Below are 19,299 nucleotides of genomic sequence, written 5' to 3' on the forward strand. Positions count from 1 at the left end.
AGAGAACAGGAGGTATGAGGGTCCTGATCATTACATCTAATAGAGAACAGGAGGTATGAGGGTCCCGATCATTACATCTAATAGAGAACAGGAGGTATGAGGGTCCCGATCATTACATCTAATAGAGAACAGGAGGTATGAGGGTCCTGATCATTACATCTAATAGAGAACAGGAGGTATGAGGGTCCTGATCATTACATCTAATAGAGAACAGGAGGTATGAGGGTGCCGATCATTACATCTAATAGAGAACAGGAGGTATGAGGGTCCTGATCATTACATCTAATAGAGAACAGGAGGTATGAGGGTCCCGATCATTACATCTAATAGAGAACAGGAGGTATGAGGGTCCTGATCATTACATCTAATAGAGAACAGGAGGTATGAGGGTGCCGATCATTACATCTAATAGAGAACAGGAGGTATGAGGGTCCTGATCATTACATCTAATAGAGAACAGGAGGTATGAGGGTCCCGATCATTACATCTAATAGAGAACAGGAGGTACGAGGGTCCCGATCATTACATCTAATAGAGAACAGGAGGTATGAGGGTCCTGATCATTACATCTAATAGAGAACAGGAGGTATGAGGGTCCTGATCATTACATCTAATAGAGAACAGGAGGTATGAGGGTCCTGATCATTACATCTAATAGAGAACAGGAGGTATGAGGGTCCCGATCATTACATCTAATAGAGAACAGGAGGTATGAGGGTCCCGATCATTACATCTAATAGAGAACAGGAGGTACGAGGGTCCCGATCATTACATCTAATAGGGAACAGGAGGTATGAGGGTCCTGATCATTACATCTAATAGAGAACAGGAGGTATGAGGGTCCTGATCATTACATCTAATAGAGAACAGGAGGTATGAGGGTCCCGATCATTACATCTAATAGAGAACAGGAGGTATGAGGGTCCCGATCATTACATCTAATAGAGAACAGGAGGTATGAGGGTGCCGATCATTACATCTAATAGAGAACAGGAGGTATGAGGGTCCTGATCATTACATCTAATAGAGAACAGGAGGTATGGGGGTCCCGATCATTACATCTAATAGAGAACAGGAGGTATGAGGGTCCTGATCATTACATCTAATAGAGAACAGGAGGTATGGGGGTCCCGATCATTACATCTAATAGAGAACAGGAGGTATGAGGGTCCCGATCATTACATCTAATAGAGAACAGGAGGTATGGGGGTCCCGATCATTACATCTAATAGAGAACAGGAGGTATGAGGGTCCCGATCATTACATCTAATAGAGAACAGGAGGTATGAGGGTCCCGATCATTACATCTAATAGAGAACAGGAGGTATGAGGGTCCCGATCATTACATCTAATAGAGAACAGGAGGTATGAGGGTCCCGATCATTACATCTAATAGAGAACAGGAGGTATGAGGGTCCCGATCATTACATCTAATAGGGAACAGGAGGTATGAGGGTCCTGATCATTACATCTAATAGAGAACAGGAGGTATGAGGGTCCCGATCATTACATCTAATAGAGAACAGGAGGTATGAGGGTCCCGATCATTACATCTAATAGAGAACAGGAGGTATGAGGGTCCTGATCATTACATCTAATAGAGAACAGGAGGTATGGGGGTCCCGATCATTACATCTAATAGAGAACAGGAGGTATGAGGGTCCCGATCATTACATCTAATAGAGAACAGGAGGTATGAGGGTCCCGATCATTACATCTAATAGAGAACAGGAGGTATGAGGGTCCTGATCATTACATCTAATAGAGAACAGGAGGTATGAGGGTCCTGATCATTACATCTAATAGAGAACAGGAGGTATGGGGGTCCCGATCATTACATCTAATAGAGAACAGGAGGTATGAGGGTCCTGATCATTACATCTAATAGAGAACAGGAGGTATGGGGGTCCCGATCATTACATCTAATAGAGAACAGGAGGTATGAGGGTCCCGATCATTACATCTAATAGAGAACAGGAGGTATGAGGGTCCTGATCATTACATCTAATAGAGAACAGGAGGTATGAGGGTCCTGATCATTACATCTAATAGAGAACAGGAGGTATGAGGGTCCTGATCATTACATCTAATAGAGAACAGGAGGTATGAGGGTCCCGATCATTACATCTAATAGAGAACAGGAGGTATGGGGGTCCCGATCATTACATCTAATAGAGAACAGGAGGTATGAGGGTCCCGATCATTACATCTAATAGAGAACAGGAGGTATGAGGGTCCCGATCATTACATCTAATAGAGAACAGGAGGTATGAGGGTCCCGATCATTACATCTAATAGAGAACAGGAGGTATGAGGGTCCCGATCATTACATCTAATAGAGAACAGGAGGTATGAGGGTCCCGATCATTACATCTAATAGAGAACAGGAGGTATGAGGGTCCCGATCATTACATCTAATAGAGAACAGGAGGTATGAGGGTCCCGATCATTACATCTAATAGAGAACAGGAGGTATGAGGGTCCCGATCATTACATCTAATAGAGAACAGGAGGTATGAGGGTCCTGATCATTACATCTAATAGAGAACAGGAGGTATGAGGGTCCTGATCATTACATCTAATAGAGAACAGGAGGTATGGGGGTCCCGATCATTACATCTAATAGAGAACAGGAGGTATGAGGGTCCTGATCATTACATCTAATAGAGAACAGGAGGTATGGGGGTCCCGATCATTACATCTAATAGAGAACAGGAGGTATGAGGGTCCCGATCATTACATCTAATAGAGAACAGGAGGTATGAGGGTCCTGATCATTACATCTAATAGAGAACAGGAGGTATGAGGGTCCTGATCATTACATCTAATAGAGAACAGGAGGTATGAGGGTCCCGATCATTACATCTAATAGAGAACAGGAGGTATGAGGGTCCTGATCATTACATCTAATAGAGAACAGGAGGTATGAGGGTCCCGATCATTACATCTAATAGAGGACAGGAGGTATGAGGGTCCCGATCATTACATATAATAGAGAACAGGAGGTATGAGGGTCCCGATCATTACATCTAATAGAGAACAGGAGGTATGAGGGTCCTGATCATTACATCTAATAGAGAACAGGAGGTATGGGGGTCCCGATCATTACATCTAATAGAGAACAGGAGGTATGAGGGTCCTGATCATTACATCTAATAGAGAACAGGAGGTATGAGGGTCCTGCTCCTCTCCTTTTCATATCTGGTGATTGAGGTTTCTCCATATCCCGTCTCTGTCCTCCTCTCCTGATCTTCTGCTCTCCTCTTCCTCTTTGTCTCTGACCTCTGACCTCTGACCTCGGTGTTTCAGTACGGTTGGGTATTACACGGTGAAGATCGCTCCCGGGCTGCGTTTGGTGTCCCTGAACATGAACTACTGTGCCAGCGAGAACTTCTGGCTCCTCATCAATTTCACGGACCCGGCTGGGCAGCTGCAGTGGTTGGTGGGAATTCTGCAGGAGGCCGAGGACAACCATGAAAAGGTGAGGAGTGTTTCCCGTCTTCTGGAAATTGTATATCTAAAGCCATATTCTCATATTTTCTGGGATTAGGAGAGTAATAGAAGGAATCGCATGGCTTCCCTGGAGAAAATGCTTCTTCATGCCCCTCAGTGCAGCCCCCAGGATCGAAGACATTTGGCCGTATGATTTTTTTGCCAATGGGGAGAAGCAGCCTTGCCCAGCAAAGTGATTTGTCAAAGGCTAAATGGGTCAAAAGGGATAGTTCCCCCCCCCCCTCCTGCCGGAGTAGTAGAGGGACTTGGACTATGAGGTCCACTTCTGCCCATGTGATTCATGGTGGACCCCGGAAGAGGAGGATGTGTCCCTGACAAAGATGCGGTGATATTATAAATAAGAGATGATGATTTGGTGGCACATTATCTGGTTATTGGGGCTTAGAGGAGTTCTAGGTGGAGGGTGGGACTGTGAGAGCAGAGACAACCCCGGAATACACGGGTGAGATGTGACCCCAGGTCTGAGAGCTCATCTCCTCTTTTCTCTGGTCACAGGTTCATATTATCGGACACATCCCCCCCGGCCTGTGCCTGAAGAGCTGGAGCTGGAACTATTACCGGATTGTCAACAGGTGAGCCCATGTTATTTCCCAGCACACTCCCATACCCCTCTTCACGGCATGCCAAGGGGTATTGTGCCCCTTGTTACTTCTACCACCCCCCTACTGTGTCCTCTGTACCCCCAGCCATGACCATCCCTCCATAATCTCTGTACCCTCAGACATGACCACCCTCCCCTAATCTCTTTACCCTCAGACATGACCATCCCCCCTAATCTCTTTACCCTCAGACATGACCATCCCCCCTAATCTCTGTACCCTCAGACATGACCATCCCCCCCTAATCTCTGTACCCTCAGACATGACCATCCCCCCTTATCTCTGTACCCTCAGACATGACCAACCCCCCTAATCTCTGTACCCTCAGACATGACCACCCCCCTAATCTCTGTACCCCCAGCCATGAACATCTCTCCATAATCTCTGTACCCCCCCCCAGCCATGATTATCCTGCCCTTGATTTCTGTACCCTCAACCATGACCATCCCCCTAATCTCTGTATCCTCAACCATAACCACCCCCCCTAATCTCTGTACCCTCAGACATGACCATCCCCCCTAATCTCTGTACCCTCAGACATGACCACCCCCCCTAATCTCTGTACCCTCAGACATGACCATCCCCCCTAATCTCTGTACCCTCAGACATGACCACCCCCCCTAATCTCTGTACCCTCAGCCATGACCATCCCCCTAATCTCTGTATCCTCAACCATAACCACCCCCCCTAATCTCTGTACCCTCAGACATGACCACCCCCCCTAATTTCTGTACCCTCAGACATGACCACCCCCCCTAATCTCTGTACCCTCAGACATGACCATCCCCCCCTAATCTCTGTACCCTCAGACATGACCATCCCCCCCTAATCTCTGTACCCTCAGACATGACCACCCCCCCAATCTCTGTACCCTCAGACATGACCATCCCCCCCTAATCTCTGTACCCTCAGACATGACCACCCCCCTAATGTCTGTACCCCCAGACATGACCACCCCCCCTAATCTCTGTACCCTCAGACATGACCACCCCCCCCCCCCCCCAATCTCTGTACATATGGCCATGACCACCTCACTCTAATGTCTGTACCCTCAGACATGACCACCCTCCCCTAATCTCTGTACCCTCAGACATGACCACCCCCCCTAATCTCTGTACCCTCAGACATGACCATCCCCCCCTAATCTCTGTACCCTCAGACATGACCATCCCCCCCTAATCTCTGTACCCTCAGACATGACCATCCCCCCCTAATCTCTGTACCCTCAGACATGACCATCCCCCCTAATCTCTGTACCCTCAGACATGACCACCCCCCCTAATCTCTGTACCCTCAGACATGACCACCCCCTAATCTCTGTACCCTCAGACATGACCACCCTCCCCTAATCTCTGTACCCTCAGACATGACCACCCTCCCCTAATCTCTGTACCCTCAGACATGACCACCCCCCATAATCTCTGTACCCTCAGACATGACCACCCCCCTAATCTCTGTACCCTCAGACATGACCACCCTCCCCTAATCTCTGTACCCTCAGACATGACCACCCTCCCCTAATCTCTGTACCCTCAGACATGACCACCCTCCCCTAATCTCTGTACCCTCAGACATGACCACCCCCCCTAATCTCTGTACCCTCAGACATGACCACCCCCCCTAATCTCTGTACCCTCAGACATGACCATCCCCCCCTAATCTCTGTACCCTCAGACATGACCATCCCCCCCTAATCTCTGTACCCTCAGACATGACCACCCCCCCCACCCAATCTCTGTACCCTCAGACATGACCATCACCCCCTAATCTCTGTACCCTCAGACATGACCACCCCCCCAATCTCTGTACCCTCAGACATGACCATCCCCCCCCTAATCTCTGTACCCTCAGACATGACCACCCCCCTAATGTCTGTACCCCCAGACATGACCACCCCCCCTAATCTCTGTACCCTCAGACATGACCACCCCCCCCCCCCCTAATCTCTGTACATATGGCCATGACCACCCCCCCTAATGTCTGTACCCTCAGACATGACCACCCTCCCCTAATCTCTGTACCCTCAGACATGACCACCCCCCTAATCTCTGTACCCTCAGACATGACCATCCCCCCCCTAATCTCTGTACCCTCAGACATGATCACCCTCCCCTAATCTCTGTACCCTCAGACATGACCATCCCCCCCTAATCTCTGTACCCTCAGACATGACCACCCCCCCCCCCTAATCTCTGTACCCTCAGACATGACCATCCCCCCTAATCTCTGTACCCTCAGACATGACCACCCTCCCCTAATCTCTGTACCCTCAGACATGACCACCCCCCTAATCTCTGTACCCTCAGACATGACCATCCCCCCCCTAATCTCTGTACCCTCAGACATGATCACCCTCCCCTAATCTCTGTACCCTCAGACATGACCATCCCCCCCTAATCTCTGTACCCTCAGACATGACCACCCCCCCCCCCCCCTAATCTCTGTACCCTCAGACATGACCATCCCCCCTAATCTCTGTACCCTCAGACATGACCATCCCCCCTAATCTCTGTACCCTCAGACATGACCACCCCCTAATCTCTGTACCCTCAGACATGACCACCCTCCCCTAATCTCTGTACCCTCAGACATGACCATCCCCCCTAATCTCTGTACCCTCAGACATGACCACCCCCTAATCTCTGTACCCTCAGACATGATCACCCCCCTAATCTCTGTACCCTCAGACATGACCACCCCCCTAATCTCTGTACCCTCAGACATGACCACCCCCCTAATCTCTGTACCCTCAGACATGACCACCCTCCCCTAATCTCTGTACCCTCAGTCATGACCACCCTCCCCTAATCTCTGTACCCTGAGACATGATCACCCTCCCCTAATCTCTGTACCCTCAGACATGACCACCCCCCATAATCTCTGTACCCTCAGACATGACCACCCCTCTAATCTCTGTACCCTCAGACATGACCACCCCCCCTAATCTCTGTACCCTCAGACATGACCACCCCCCCTAATCTCTGTACCCTCAGACATGACCATCCCCCCCTAATCTCTGTACCTTCAGACATGACCACCCCCCCCTAATCTCTGTACCCTCAGACATGACCATCCCCCCTAATCTCTGTACCCTCAGACATGACCATCCCCCCCTAATCTCTGTACCCTCAGACATGACCACCCTCCCTAATCTCTGTACCCTCAGACATGACCACCCCCCTAATCTCTGTACCCTCAGACATGACCACCCCCCCTAATCTCTGTACCCTCAGACATGACCACCCCCCTAATCTCTGTACCCTCAGACATGACCACCCCCCCTAATCTCTGTACCCTCAGACATGACCACCCCCCTAATCTCTGTACCCTCAGACATGACCACCCTCCCCTAATCTCTGTACCCTCAGACATGACCACCCCCCCTAATCTCTGTACCCTCAGACATGACCACCCCCCTAATCTCTGTACCCTCAGACATGACCATCCCCCCTAATTTCTGTACCCTCAGACATGACCACCCCCCCTAATCTCTGTACCCTCAGACATGACCACCCCCCCTAATCTCTGTACCCTCAGACATGACCACCCCCCCTAATCTCTGTACCCTCAGACATGACCACCCCCCCTAATCTCTGTACCCTCAGACATGACAACCCCCCTAATCTCTGTACCCTCAGAAATGACCACCCCCCCTAATCTCTGTACCCTCAGACATGACCACCCCCCCTAATCTCTGTACCCTCAGACATGACCACCCCCCTAATCTCTGTACCCTCAGACATGACCACCCCCCCTAATCTCTGTACCCTCAGACATGACCACCCCCCTAATCTCTGTACCCTCAGACATGACCACCCTCCCTAATCTCTGTACCTTCAGACATGACCACCCCCCCCCCCCCTAATCTCTGTACCCTCAGACATGACCATCCCCCCTAATCTCTGTACCCTCAGACATGACCATCCCCCCTAATCTCTGTACCCTCAGACATGACCATCCCCCCTAATCTCTGTACCCTCAGACATGACCACCCCCCCTAATCTCTGTACCCTCAGACATGACCACCCCCCCTAATCTCTGTACCCTCAGACATGACCACCCCCCTAATCTCTGTACCCTCAGACATGACCACCCCCCCCTAATCTCTGTACCCTCAGACATGACCATCCCCCCTAATCTCTGTACCCTCAGACATGACCACCCTCCCTAATCTCTGTACCTTCAGACATGACCATCCCCCCTAATCTCTGTACCCTCAGACATGACCATCCCCCCTAATCTCTGTACCCTCAGACATGACCACCCCCCCCCCCCCCCTAATTTCTACACCACAGCCCTTAGAATTGAGTTGGGTCTACTGGTACAGGGCTCAGGACTTCCACTAACATGAGATCCATTTTGTTGTAACCCTGAAACCGCTCCGTATATCTGACGGGGGTGATGGGCCCGTCTTCCCAGAATCCTCCCCGGGGTCTCATTCTTCCTCTCTCCCCACAGATACGAGGGCACCATTGCTGCCCAGTTCTTTGGACACACTCACCTGGACGAGTTTGAGATATTTTACGATGAAGAGACCCTCAGCCGCCCGCTCTCTGTGGCCTACATCGCACCCAGTGTCACCACCTTCATTGACCTCAACCCAGGTAATGCCCGGGCACGGTGACCGTCTGCCATGGATATTCGGTGTACCACCAGACAGCCGGCAGGTAACGCCACGAATGTGGTTTGACCGAAGTGCAGTTCACCTGCCAGAAAGCTCACTGCGTCCCGGAAGTTCTACTAATAGGGAAGCTTTGGTTACGTCTGACCTCCGCCCCCCCCTTCAGTCTTGCACAGGTGTAGTGGCTCCTGTCCGGGACTGAAACGGCCTCCTCCGATTTCACTGCACACTGTGAGCTTCTCACCATGTGCATCAGAAGCTGCAGCAAGTCAGATAGAGCCCCGTCCCCTCATTTCTTTGCTGGAGGACGTTCAGCATCATCTAGACCAGGGCTCTCCAAACTTTCTTAAGATAGGGTCAGTTTACTGTCCTTTAGACTTTAGGAGGGCCGGACTGTGACCAGTGGGAATAGATAATGTCTCTCAGGCTTAGTGGTCAGTAGGAGCAGTAATAGTGCCCCATCATTGGTATTAGTGGGAGGAATAATGCCCCATCATTGATGTCAGTGGGAGGAATAGTGCCCCATCATTGGTGTCAGTGGGAGGAATAGTGCCCCATCATTGGTGTCAGTGGGAGGAATAGTGCCCCATCATTGGTGTCAGTGGGAGGAATAGTGTCCCATCATTGGTGTCAGTGGGAGGAATAGTGCCCCATCATTGGTGTCAGTGGGAGGAATAGTGCCCCATCATTGGTGTCAGTGGGAGGAATAGTGCCCCAAGGGCCAGGTAACTGCAAGCAACAGTTTGGAGACCACTAATCTAAACATTTCATTCATTGGATTTCAGTTCTTGCAATAATGAAGACTCACCATCACCTAGGTAGGTCGGCACTTACATACAGAATGACACTTGCCCCTGAATGAACTTTGATATTTGGATTACTCCCCCCCCCCCCCCAAGAGCCAGACTACTGCTGTTCCTGTTCTCAGGAGAGGAGACCAGCATGGCCTCCTGCTGCTGTAGCCCATCTTTTTCAGATTGCCTGTTCTACAGTATGTGTTCACAGATGGTCTTCTGCACAGCAGTGCCGTAAAGTGAGGTTTGTGGATCAGTTTTGGCCTTCCTTCCTTCCTTCACCTAGACTGTCTTTTCTCCTCTGACCTCTCTCTCTCGGTAAGGCTGGCCAGGCACACACACGCATGCCTCCATCCACTTCATACAGTGATGATGGATGGAACTCCCAGAATTGAATCTGTACGGTGGCCTCCACTTTGGGTGTAGCGGGTAGATGTGGGTGGAGTTGATGTTCTTCTAGTCGGAGTGTGTAGTGGATCTCACAAATGTCCTCCTCCTTTTTTTTTCAGGTTACCGCGTGTACCAGATCGACGGCGAACACCCCAACAGCTCCCACGTCGTATTAGACCACGAGACCTACATCCTCAACCTGACCGAAGCCAACAAGAAAAAGGAGGAGCCGCAGTGGACTTTCCTGTACAGCGCCCTCAACACGTATGGGATGAAGTCGGCCTATCCGGAGGACTGGGACAACCTGCTCAAGAGGTTCCTCCAGGATGAAAAGCTTTTCCAGACCTTCTGGTTCCTCCATCACAAGGGTCACGTGGAAGAGGTATGTGAGCCCACGTGTAAGAGGACCCTCATTTGTGTCCTTCGGACCGGAAGGTCCGGTGATCCCCAACTGTGCAAAGATCTGGGGCTTGGCGGGAAACCAAACTGGAAGCGGAAATCTCTTTGCTGAGGACCCGTTGATCTATACTCATCTCCTAGAGGAGATGTAAACTCGTCTCGTGGAGGAAAGGACTGTTTACACAATACATGGACCTCCCTGAAGAGCGTTTCATATAAGCTAAGAAATCTCAGGAGCTTTTATAGTATTTCTAAACCTGTGGCGGTCCCTTGGGAATGTCCCAATGGAGATCAACTTGAATGAAGGCAACGTAGACCAGATGGGATGTTCTCCAACAATCTCTCTGGGAAGTTCTGAGAACGCGATGGAGTTAAAACGCGTAGGCTGTTCACACGACCAACGTCTTCCTGGTGACTTCTTCATTCAGATCCCTTTTTTTTGTGGTTCCATCTACAAGCTCAGGTGTTTTCTATTCAACTGACAACGTAGACGAGATTGTTGGAGGACGTCCTATCTCTCTGGGAAGTTCTGAGAACGCGATGGGGGTTAAAACGCAGAGCTTTTATAGTATTTCTAAACCTGTAGCAGTCCCTTGGGAATGTCCCAATGGAGATCAACTTGAATGAAGACAACGTAGACCAGATAGGATGTTCTCCAACAATCTCTCTGGGAAGTTCTGAGAACGCGATGGGGGTTAAAACGCGTGGGCCTTCTTCATTCAGATCCTTTTTTTTTTGTGGTTCCATCTACAAGCTCAGGTGTTTTCTATTCAACTGACAACGTAGACCAGATTGTTGGAGGACATCCTATCTCTCTGGGAAGTTCTGAGAACGCGATGGAGTTAAAACGCGTAGGCTGTTCACACGACCAACGTCTTCCTGGTGACTTCTTCATTCAGATCCCTTTTTTTTGTGGTTCCATCTACAAGCTCAGGTGTTTTCTATTCAACTGACAAGTCACTTAGACAATTTCTGTCTCCCGGAAGTGACGATTGCTACCACACCTCCCTAATGGGTTAGATCTTTCTTAGCCCCCTGTACACACGGGTCGGAGTACTAAGCCTTCTTATATCCGAAGGCGCCCCGGCGCATTTCTGACATTCTCCCCTCAACCAATCACAAGCCGCTAACTTCCCCGATCTCTTATATCACAACACCAATAACCCTCCTAATCAAAGTCCCTATTTATCGGCCATCTTTTAATCTCTTCATCTTCGCTCTCCTACCCCCCCCCCCCCCCCCCCCGACTTTCTCACCACTAAACAAGTCTGCCTTGGCAATAGGGCAATCCGCAATCTACATCCATATGATCAAGGGGTAAAAAGATGTGGCGGAGCAGGAAGAGGGTGTTTTTTTTTTTTTTTATAAATGATCTAACAATTGAGAACAGCCATTCTCCAGTAGGGTTCCTCTAGAGCAGGGGGGGGTCTCAAAGTACCGGCCCATTTGCAGACCGGGTTAAAAAATGGCCCGCGGGCAGGGCCGACCCAGGAACGTCTTTTTTGCACTGCACCGCAGATGGGGGAGGCGCCGAAGAGCTTTACCTTTCCATCTGCTCTGTCCTTTCCGCTGCCCGCTGATGCAGCCCAGAGAGAGAACAGAGTGGAGGAAGGATCCGCCCATCGCCCCGCCCACCTAGGCACTGACCTCAGGAGATTGTGTTCTCTGGGCCCCCTGTTACTAGGCCGGTGTGGAAGCCAGGAGGAGAGGACTCAGGAGGCAGATGATCCTGATTGCCAGGAGAGGTGGCTCTGATAGGTGGCACTGATGGGCACTGGTAGATGACACTGGGCACGGATATGTGGCACTGAGGTGCAGCAATGTTTGTTGAGGCAGATTGTGGGCACTGATAGGTGGCACTGTGGGCACTGATGTATGGCACTGATGGGTGGCACTGATGTATGGCACTGATGGGTGGCACTGATGTATGGCACTGATGGGCACTGATGGGCGGCACTGGTGGGCACTGATGGGCGGCACTGGTGGGCTGCACTGATAGGCACAGATAAGGTGGCACCGAAAGGCACAGATAAGGCAGTACTGATGGGCACAGATAAGGCAGCACTGATGGGCACTGATAGGTGACACTGATAGGTGGCACGGATGGGTGGCACTAAGGGGCACTGATAGATACCACTGATAGGTGGCTCTGATAGGTGGCACTGCTGGACACTGATGGGCGCAACTGATGGGCACTGGTAGATGACACTGATGGGCACGGATATGTGGCACTGAGGTGCAGCAATGTTGTTGAGGCAGATTGTGGGCACTGATAGGTGGCACTGTGGGCACTGATAGGTGGCACTGTGGGCACTGATGTATGGCACTGCTGGGTGGCATTATGGGCACTGCTGGGTGGCACTTTTTTAATTCTCTGGGGGTTACTGACAGGGGGCAGGTGGGCACTGATACGCTGATGTCCCGATCACGGCCGCCAGTGATCGGTTTTTATTTTTTTCTCCTCGCGCTATCAGCGCAAGGAGGAAAAATAGCCGATTACCGGCTCTGTTGTCTCACATGATCAGCTGTCATTGGCTGACAGCTGATCACGTGATAAGGGGTCGGGATCGACCCCCTTGCTCGGATCCGTGAACAGGCGAGTCTCATTGACCCGGCGATCACAGAGCGCGCCGCGCGCGCCCCTCAGGGGGCACGCAGGCCGCTCGTGCACGGGATGACGTCAATAGACGTCGTCCCGGCAAAGGAGGTCCGCGCTGTAGCCTTCATTCGGCTATAGCGCGGATCTCAAGAGGTTAAAGAAGCACTGTGTTGGGGACACCTGATGTAAACGGGCACTGTAATGGGGACACCTGATGTAAAGGGGCACTGTGATGGGGACACCTGATGTAATGGGGACACCTAATGTAAAGGGGCACTGTAATGGGGACACCTGATGTAATGGGGACACCTAATGTAAAGGGGCACTGTAATGGGGACACCTGATGTAATGGGGACACCTAATGTAAAGGGGCACTGTAATGGGGACACCTGATGTAAAGGGGCACTGTAATGGGGACACATGATGTAATGGGGACACCTGATGTAAAGGGGCACTGTAATGGGGACACCTGATGTAAAGGGGCACTGTAATGGGGACACATGATGTAATGGGGACACCTGATGTAAAGGGGCACTGTAATGGGGACACCTGATGTAAAGGGGACACCTGATGCAAAGGGGCACTGTAATGGGGACACATGATGTAATGGGGACACCTGATGCAAAGGGGCACTGTAATGGGGACACATGATGTAATGGGGACACCTGATGTAAAGGGGCACTGTAATGGGGACACCTGATGTAAAGGGGACACCTGATGCAAAGGGGCACTGTAATGGGGACACATGATGTAATGGGGACACCTGATGTAAAGGGGCACTGTAATGGGGACACCTGATGTAAAGGGGCACTGTAATGGGGACACCTGATGTAAAGGGGACACCTGATGTAAAGGGGCACTGTAATGGGGACACATGATGTAATGGGGACACCTGATGTAAAGGGGCACTGTGATGGGGACACCTGATGTAACTTGACAATAAATATTATTGAAATGCCAAGGTAATTGTACATTTCTCATGTTTTTGATAGATGTAAAGTTACTACAATATTTCTGAGTCATAGCACAGACTTGAGATTCGGACCTCGGCCCAAATACAATTTTGGCGATCGGACCTCCTTGAATTTTTAATTCATTACCCCTGGTATAGTATATTATTTTGCTGGTATAGTTTGTTTTTTTAACTTTTGAAAGTTTGCATGCGGCCCCCATGGGATATGAAAACTTGTCCTGTGGCCCTCTGGCAATTTGAGTTGGAGACCCCCTGCTCTAGAGGTTCCTTGAGCTGTGGCTGGTTGACGTTCTGCTCAATGGTGCCCGCGTAGTTCCAGAACGAATGCCCAATGCGCATTTGGCAGAAGCAGTGGCATGACACCATTTAAACGATTTTATCTGCCTGTAGGGGTGGCGTTCTGACAAGCACTTTAAAAGGGAGAGGCTTTCAGTCCATTGGTGGCTATACTAGCTTCATCATTGTATCTATGGAGGGAGCTGTGGTCACCACTCGGACTTGACCTCTAACATGACTAAGGATATTAAATGTACTTATTCTGAACAAGCAGTAAAAGAGCCCTAAGTTATCTCTGTAGCTATGCACATAGTGGAGAAACTCTTCAAAGTTCATAGCAGGCACATACAGATCACAGCTCTTCTCTCCTTTTTAAAGTGTATGTTCTCGTAAATGATAAAACTCAGGGATCTCCGTCATTTTGTCCTTCACATTACAAATATTTAGTTAATTTATTGAAGTAAAATCTGCTAAGTACAGTAAATATCTAGTGATCTTGTGAATCCCATTGATCAAGAAGAGTTGAGGGAGGAGAAAAAAGATGGAGATGCAGTTATAAAGAACTTTGGTCTATGTGGTCGAGATTGGAGCTCCATTAGAGAAGTCACCACCCATGTTCCGTTCCTCCACCTTCCTCTACGTTCCTCCACGTTCCTCTACGTTCCTCTACCTTCCTCCATGTTCCTCCATGTTCCTCCATGTTCCTCCACCTTCCTCCACCTTCCTCCACCTTCCTCCACCTTCCTCCACGTTCCTCTACGTTCCTCCACGTTCCTCCACGTTCCTCTACGTTCCTCAACGTTCCTCAACGTTCCTCAACGTTCCTCCACGTTCCTCCACGTTCCTCCACCTTCCTCCACCTTCCTCCACGTTCCTCTACGTTCCTCCACGTTCCTCCACGTTCCTCTACGTTCCTCAACGTTCCTCAACGTTCCTCAGCGTTCCTCCACGTTCCTCCACGTTCCTCCACCTTCCTCCACGTTCCTCCACCTTCCTCCACCTTCCTCCACGTTCCTCCACGTTCCTCCACCTTCCTCCACCTTCCTCCACGTTCCTCCACCTTCCTCCACCTTCCTCCACGTTCCTCCACCTTCCTCCACGTTCCTCCACGTTCCTCCACCTTCCTCCACGTTCCTCCACCTTCCTCCACCTTCCTCCACCTTCCTCCACGTTCCTCCAAGGGATGAGGTTATGGTCAAAGAGGCCATTAGTAAATCCTTGGAGGAAGGGAGAGTGACATTTTTGAGGTTTGTCACTGAGGTGAGATCTATAGCTGTGGGAAGTGTTTTAAAAACAAAGGAGAACGACTTTTTTGAGTTCAGATATCTTCTCTTTGGTGTAACGTAGAAGATCAGTTTGGTTGGAAGCCATTGAAGAAAGTGACAGAGAAAGCAGGAGGCCGGGTCAACCTTTCTCTTGAAAAAATGACTTCAGTTCTTCCATCCTACTCCATATGACCCAAAATGTTTCCACCCTTCCACCTCACAGGAACTGCCAACAACACCAATCTGCCCCACACCCCAGATAGGTTCCTCTGCCATCTTTCCACAATCCTCTCCAACATCTCCCCGTATATCAATGTGCTAATGCCCCAATCCTCGCCATCACTCCCGTTCCTTTACTGCGCTCCATAATGCCTCGTGTCCAACCAACCTTTTTATATTCTGTTACATCACTGAGTTCCTTCTGCTTTCAACCCAAGTGTTTCCCAGAACTGTCCTCAAAGTCTACTAAGCATGTAAGCTTGCATACTCTTCATGTCCCGGCAGTGTCCTCTGGCTACTTATTTGGACACAAAACTGTTAATGGGACCCGAGGAATATTTATTGTACCTTGTTCTGCCCCCACATCTCACCCCGTTGTGCTTCCGAACCTCACGACATTGCACTGACTATTGTTAATGCTGTTACAATCTTGATCTTACTAACCCCTCACATCTCCAACTTCTCGTTTGGCTGCTTTCTAAATCCCCCCACCATACCATGCTCAGCTCACCAATCTTCCACCACACCCAACGTATCTCCACCCAATCTTCCCTATCATTCCACCATGCCAAGCTCGCCAATCCAACGCACCCAATTCACCAATCTTCCACCACACCCAACGTATCTCCACCCAATCTTCCCTATCATTCCACCATGCCAAGCTCGCCAATCCAACGCACCCAATTCACCAATCTTCCACCACACCCAACGTATCTCCACCCAATCTTCCCTATCATTCCACCATGCCAAGCTCGCCAATCCAACGCACCCAATTCACCAATCTTCCACCACACCCAACGTATCTCCACCCAATCTTCCCTATCATTCCACCATGCCAAGCTCGCCAATCCAACGCACCCAATTCACCAATCTTCCACCACACCCAACGTATCTCCACCCAATCTTCCCTATCATTCCACCATGCCAAGCTCGCCAATCCAACGCACCCAATTCACCAATCTTCCACCACACCCAACGTATCTCCACCCAATCTTCCCTATCATTCCACCATGCCAAGCTCGCCAATCCAACGCACCCAATTCACCAATCTTCCACCACACCCAACGTATCTCCACCCAATCTTCCCTATCATTCCACCATGCCAAGCTCGCCAATCCAACGCACCCAATTCACCAATCTTCCACCACACCCAACGTATCTCCACCCAATCTTCCCTATCATTCCACCATGCCAAGCTCGCCAATCCAACGCACCCAATTCACCAATCTTCCACCACACCCAACGTATCTCCACCCAATCTTCCCTATCATTCCACCACACCATGCTCGCCAATACAACACACCCAATTCACCAACCTTCCACCACACCCAACGTATCTCCACCCAATCTTCCCTATCATTCCACCACGCCATGCTCGCCAATCCAACACACCCAATTCACCAATCTTCCACCACACCCAACGTATCTCCACCCAATCTTCCCTATCATTCCACCACGCCATGCTCGCCAATACAACACACCCAATTCACCAATCTTCCACCACACCCAACGTATCTCCACCTCCTCCTCCCTCTCACTTTACCATGTCATACATAACTCACCAAACCAACACGTCCATCACACCCAAAATATCTCCACCTTACCTAACTGCACTTTACTCACCAAACTTCCACTATACCCAAAGTATCTCCTCCCTCTCACTCCACCATACCACATACAACTCACTAATCTTACATATCCACCAAACTTCCACTATACCCAAAGTATCTCCACCTCCTTCTCCCTCTCACCCCACCACACCATACACATCTCATCCATCCTTCACCAAGCCCAAAGTATCTCCTCTTCCCCAACCCACCACACCATACACAGCTACTCAATCTTCTACCAAAACCAAAATACCTCCTCACCCCACCGCATCGTACACGGCTCATCCATCCTTCACCAAGCCCAAAGTATCTCCTCCTCACTCCGCTACTCCATCTTCCACCAAAACCAAAATACCTCCCCACCCCACCGCATCGTACACGGCTCATCCATCCTTCACCAAGCCTAAAGTATCTCCTTCTCACTCCGCCACACCATACACAGCTACTCAATCTTCCACTAAAACCAAAATACCTCCTCACCCCACCGCACTGTACACAGCTCATCAATCCTCCACCAAACCCAAAATATCTCCTCCTCCTCACCCCACAACATCATACACAGCTCATCAATCCTCCACCAAACCCAAAATATCTCCTCCTCCTCACCCCACAACATCATACACAGCTCATCAATCCTCCACCAAATCCAAAGTATCATCTCCTTCTCCTCACCCCACCACTTCATACATAGCTCATCAATCCTCCATCAAACCAAAAGTATCTCCTTCTCTTCCCCAACCCACCACACCATACACAGCTCATCAATCCTACCCTAAATATCTCCTCCTCACTCCACCACACCATACACAGCTCATCAATCCTCCACCAAATCCAAAGTATCATCTCCTTCTCCTCACCCCACCACTTCATACATAGCTCATCAATCCTCCATCAAACCAAAAGTATCTCCTCTTCCCCAACCCACCACACCATACACGGCTCATCAATCCTACCCTAAATATCTCCTCCTCACTCCACCACACCATACACAGCTCATCAATCCTACCCTAAATATCTCCTCCTCACTCCACCACACCATACACGGCTCATCAATCCTACCCTAAATATCTCCTCCTCACTCCACCACACCATACACGGCTCATCAATCCTACCCTAAATATCTCCTCCTCACTCCGCCACACCATACACGGCTCATCAATCCTACCCTAAATATCTCCTCCTCACTCCACCACACCATACACGGTTCATCAATCCTACCCTAAATATCTCCTCCTCACTCCACCACACCATACACGGCTCATCAATCCTACCCTAAATATCTCCTCCTCACTCCGCCACACCATACACAGCTCATCAATCCTCCACCAAATCCAAAGTATCATCTCCTTCTCCTCACCCACCACTTCATACTTAGCTCATCAATCCTCCATCAAACCAAAAGTATCTCCTCTTCCCCAACCCACCACACCATACACGGCTCATCAATCCTACCCTAAATATCTCCTCCTCACTCCACCACACCATACACGGCTCATCAATCCTACCCTAAATATCTCCTCCTCACTCCACCACACCATACACAGCTCATCAATCCTCCACCAAATCCAAAGTATCATCTCCTTCTCCTCACCCCACCACTTCATACATAGCTCATCAATCCTCCATCAAACCAAAAGTATCTCCTCTTCCCCAACCCACCACACCATACACGGCTCATCAATCCTACCCTAAATATCTCCTCCTCACTCCACCACACCATACACAGCTCATCAATCCTACCCTAAATATCTCCTCCTCACTCCACCACACCATACACGGCTCATCAATCCTACCCTAAATATCTCCTCCTCACTCCACCACACCATACACGGCTCATCAATCCTACCCTAAATATCTCCTCCTCACTCCACCACACCATACACGGCTCATCAATCCTACCCTAAATATCTCCTCCTCACTCCACCACACCATACACGGCTCATCAATCCTACCCTAAATATCTCCTCCTCACTCCACCACACCATACACGGTTCATCAATCCTACCCTAAATATCTCCTCCTCACTCCACCACACCATACA

General features: G+C 49.9%; 1 protein-coding gene across 2 annotated transcripts in view; it reads left to right on the top strand.

Annotated features, from left to right (window-relative positions):
- The window catches only part of LOC143973742 (sphingomyelin phosphodiesterase-like), a 33,097-nt gene extending 20,851 nt beyond the window's left edge, over nucleotides 1–12,246 (top strand). The window contains exons 3-7 of one of the 2 annotated variants that reach the window (XM_077474583.1): nucleotides 3,310–3,481; nucleotides 4,009–4,085; nucleotides 8,571–8,716; nucleotides 10,037–11,010; nucleotides 11,159–12,246. In XM_077474583.1, the coding sequence (XP_077330709.1) occupies nucleotides 3,310–3,481; nucleotides 4,009–4,085; nucleotides 8,571–8,716; nucleotides 10,037–10,428 (787 nt within the window). In that variant the 3' untranslated portion in view covers nucleotides 10,429–11,010; nucleotides 11,159–12,246. Of the gene's footprint in view, nucleotides 1–3,309; nucleotides 3,482–4,008; nucleotides 4,086–8,570; nucleotides 8,717–10,036; nucleotides 11,011–11,158 lie in introns of those variants that run through there. The other variant, XM_077474584.1, reaches the window with a different exon arrangement.
- The last annotated feature ends 7,053 nt before the right edge of the window (nucleotides 12,247–19,299 follow it).

The sequence above is a fragment of the Lithobates pipiens genome, unplaced genomic scaffold (assembly GCF_037356315.1).
Source record: "Lithobates pipiens isolate NorthernLeopardFrog02 unplaced genomic scaffold, aLitPip1_a1.2 Scaffold_94, whole genome shotgun sequence".
In the NCBI taxonomy this organism is placed as follows: Eukaryota; Metazoa; Chordata; class Amphibia; order Anura; family Ranidae; genus Lithobates; species Lithobates pipiens.